At 37.2% G+C, this 1,622-nt stretch overlaps 1 protein-coding gene across 1 annotated transcript in view; it reads left to right on the top strand.

The window, feature by feature from the left end:
• Positions 1–1,622, top strand: part of LOC113229181 — a 30,870-nt gene that overhangs the window by 25,549 nt on the left and 3,699 nt on the right. The window contains exon 9 of the mRNA XM_026462700.1: positions 1,088–1,156. Coding sequence (XP_026318485.1) covers positions 1,088–1,156 — 69 coding nt within the window. The remainder of the gene's footprint in view (positions 1–1,087; positions 1,157–1,622) is intronic.

Below are 1,622 nucleotides of genomic sequence, written 5' to 3'. Positions count from 1 at the left end.
CGTGGCAGTCCGGCATGGTAACCGTTCGACCACGGAGGCAGTTAAAAGTAACACTTTCACGTGTATTTCAAAGAATCTGAATCGATATCTCGTCACTTTTGCCAACAATATTGTTTTGAATAACATCGTAAAATCGTATTCGAAAAATGGTAGTTAAAAAGTGAGGTTATGTTTTAATTATACATCATTGACTTACAATTATATGGACGTCGGGTCCGCGCTAAAAAGTGTCCGCACTTGTAAGGCGCTAAAATCGTATACAGAGCGCCACACTCCGCTTTAGTCTTCAATTGTTCGACAGACAGCGCGATACTGCGATGACATTACAATTTGAATTTCGAATAGGTTGACTTGGGACATTTTTCTTGGTTTTTGTATTAGACCCGTCGTCCATTTATTTGTAAGTCAATGTTATACATGCATGAATTGGCCATGGTTTTTTTTATAACATCAAGTGACGGGACGATCAAGTCGTGCGCCTGACGGTAAGCTACACACCTGTCCATAACAGTTACAGTACCATTCAGAGCTTTAAATTGCAAAGATCTGAAGGGCACTACCTCTGCGCCCGTCACCCTGAGACATAAGTTGACAAGTCCCATGTGCCTGTAATTTCACAAGCACACTTACTCTTCTAAACCGGAACACAGTAATGCTGACATTATTGCTTGGCAGCAGAAATGGGTAAGGTGGCAGTGCTTCCCTGGACGAATTCTTTCACAGGGAGCTCTATTGCTACTAAATATTTTAGGGATTTTAGGCTGGACGGAAAAAAAACCATTCGATTCATTCAATTAAAGTAATTGTAATCGACTAATAAGTCAAAAATAAGAAATTAAGATAGTATGACTCAATTAAACAAATCGACTCATTCAATTAATCAATTAATTTGTAGTTGGCAGTAAAATTGGCCATCACTAAACCGTCTTATGATCGCGTCAGTGACTTGTTTGTTTACTTTTTGTTTAAAATGGTTTGAAACTAAGTATAAATATATCTAGTTCTTAGGAACAGGAACTGTAGTGCAGTCGGAATGCTGCGTTTGTGTTGTTTATTTGATTTGAAATCTTTTTCGTTTGACTTTAAGGTTGGAAGTGTGCGGCAACAGCAATACGTTTTAGCCACACCTGGTCAAGCAGCTACTCCTGTATCACAAGTAAGTGTTTTATGGGATGAGGATAAAGATGTTAAATAAACATTGTATTGTTAGTTTTGCAATGTTCGTGTTACGAACGTCCGTATCGTGACTGGTTAGTCAGAGTCAAAAAATCAATGATTGGGTAAAATAAATTTACACTTATTTATAAATAGAAATAGTATTTTTTGCAATCGTTGCATAATAAGGTTTCTAAAGCCTCGTGGCCAAGTAAAGGATACAAGATTTCAAGACCTAATTACGTAATAATTCCGTAGAAACTTTTTCTACGGGCAAACGAAAACAATGAAAAAAAAAAACCAATATTTGAAAATTATTTGATAACAATCTACGAAGTACCACTTATATTTTAACCAATCAGGAGGCAGTACAGCGTTAAGGCCCATTTAGATGGAGACAGTTTATCGCACGCTTCGTGTCGAAAAATCGTACGCGATTATCGTAAGCAATAATCGCCATAAGATTA

The sequence above is a fragment of the Hyposmocoma kahamanoa genome, unplaced genomic scaffold (genome assembly GCF_003589595.1).
Source record: "Hyposmocoma kahamanoa isolate Upper Pololo Valley unplaced genomic scaffold, ASM358959v1 289, whole genome shotgun sequence".
In the NCBI taxonomy this organism is placed as follows: domain Eukaryota; kingdom Metazoa; phylum Arthropoda; class Insecta; order Lepidoptera; family Cosmopterigidae; genus Hyposmocoma; species Hyposmocoma kahamanoa.
The sequence above is the reverse complement of the archived record's forward strand: the minus strand, read 5'-3'. Positions and strand labels throughout refer to the sequence as shown.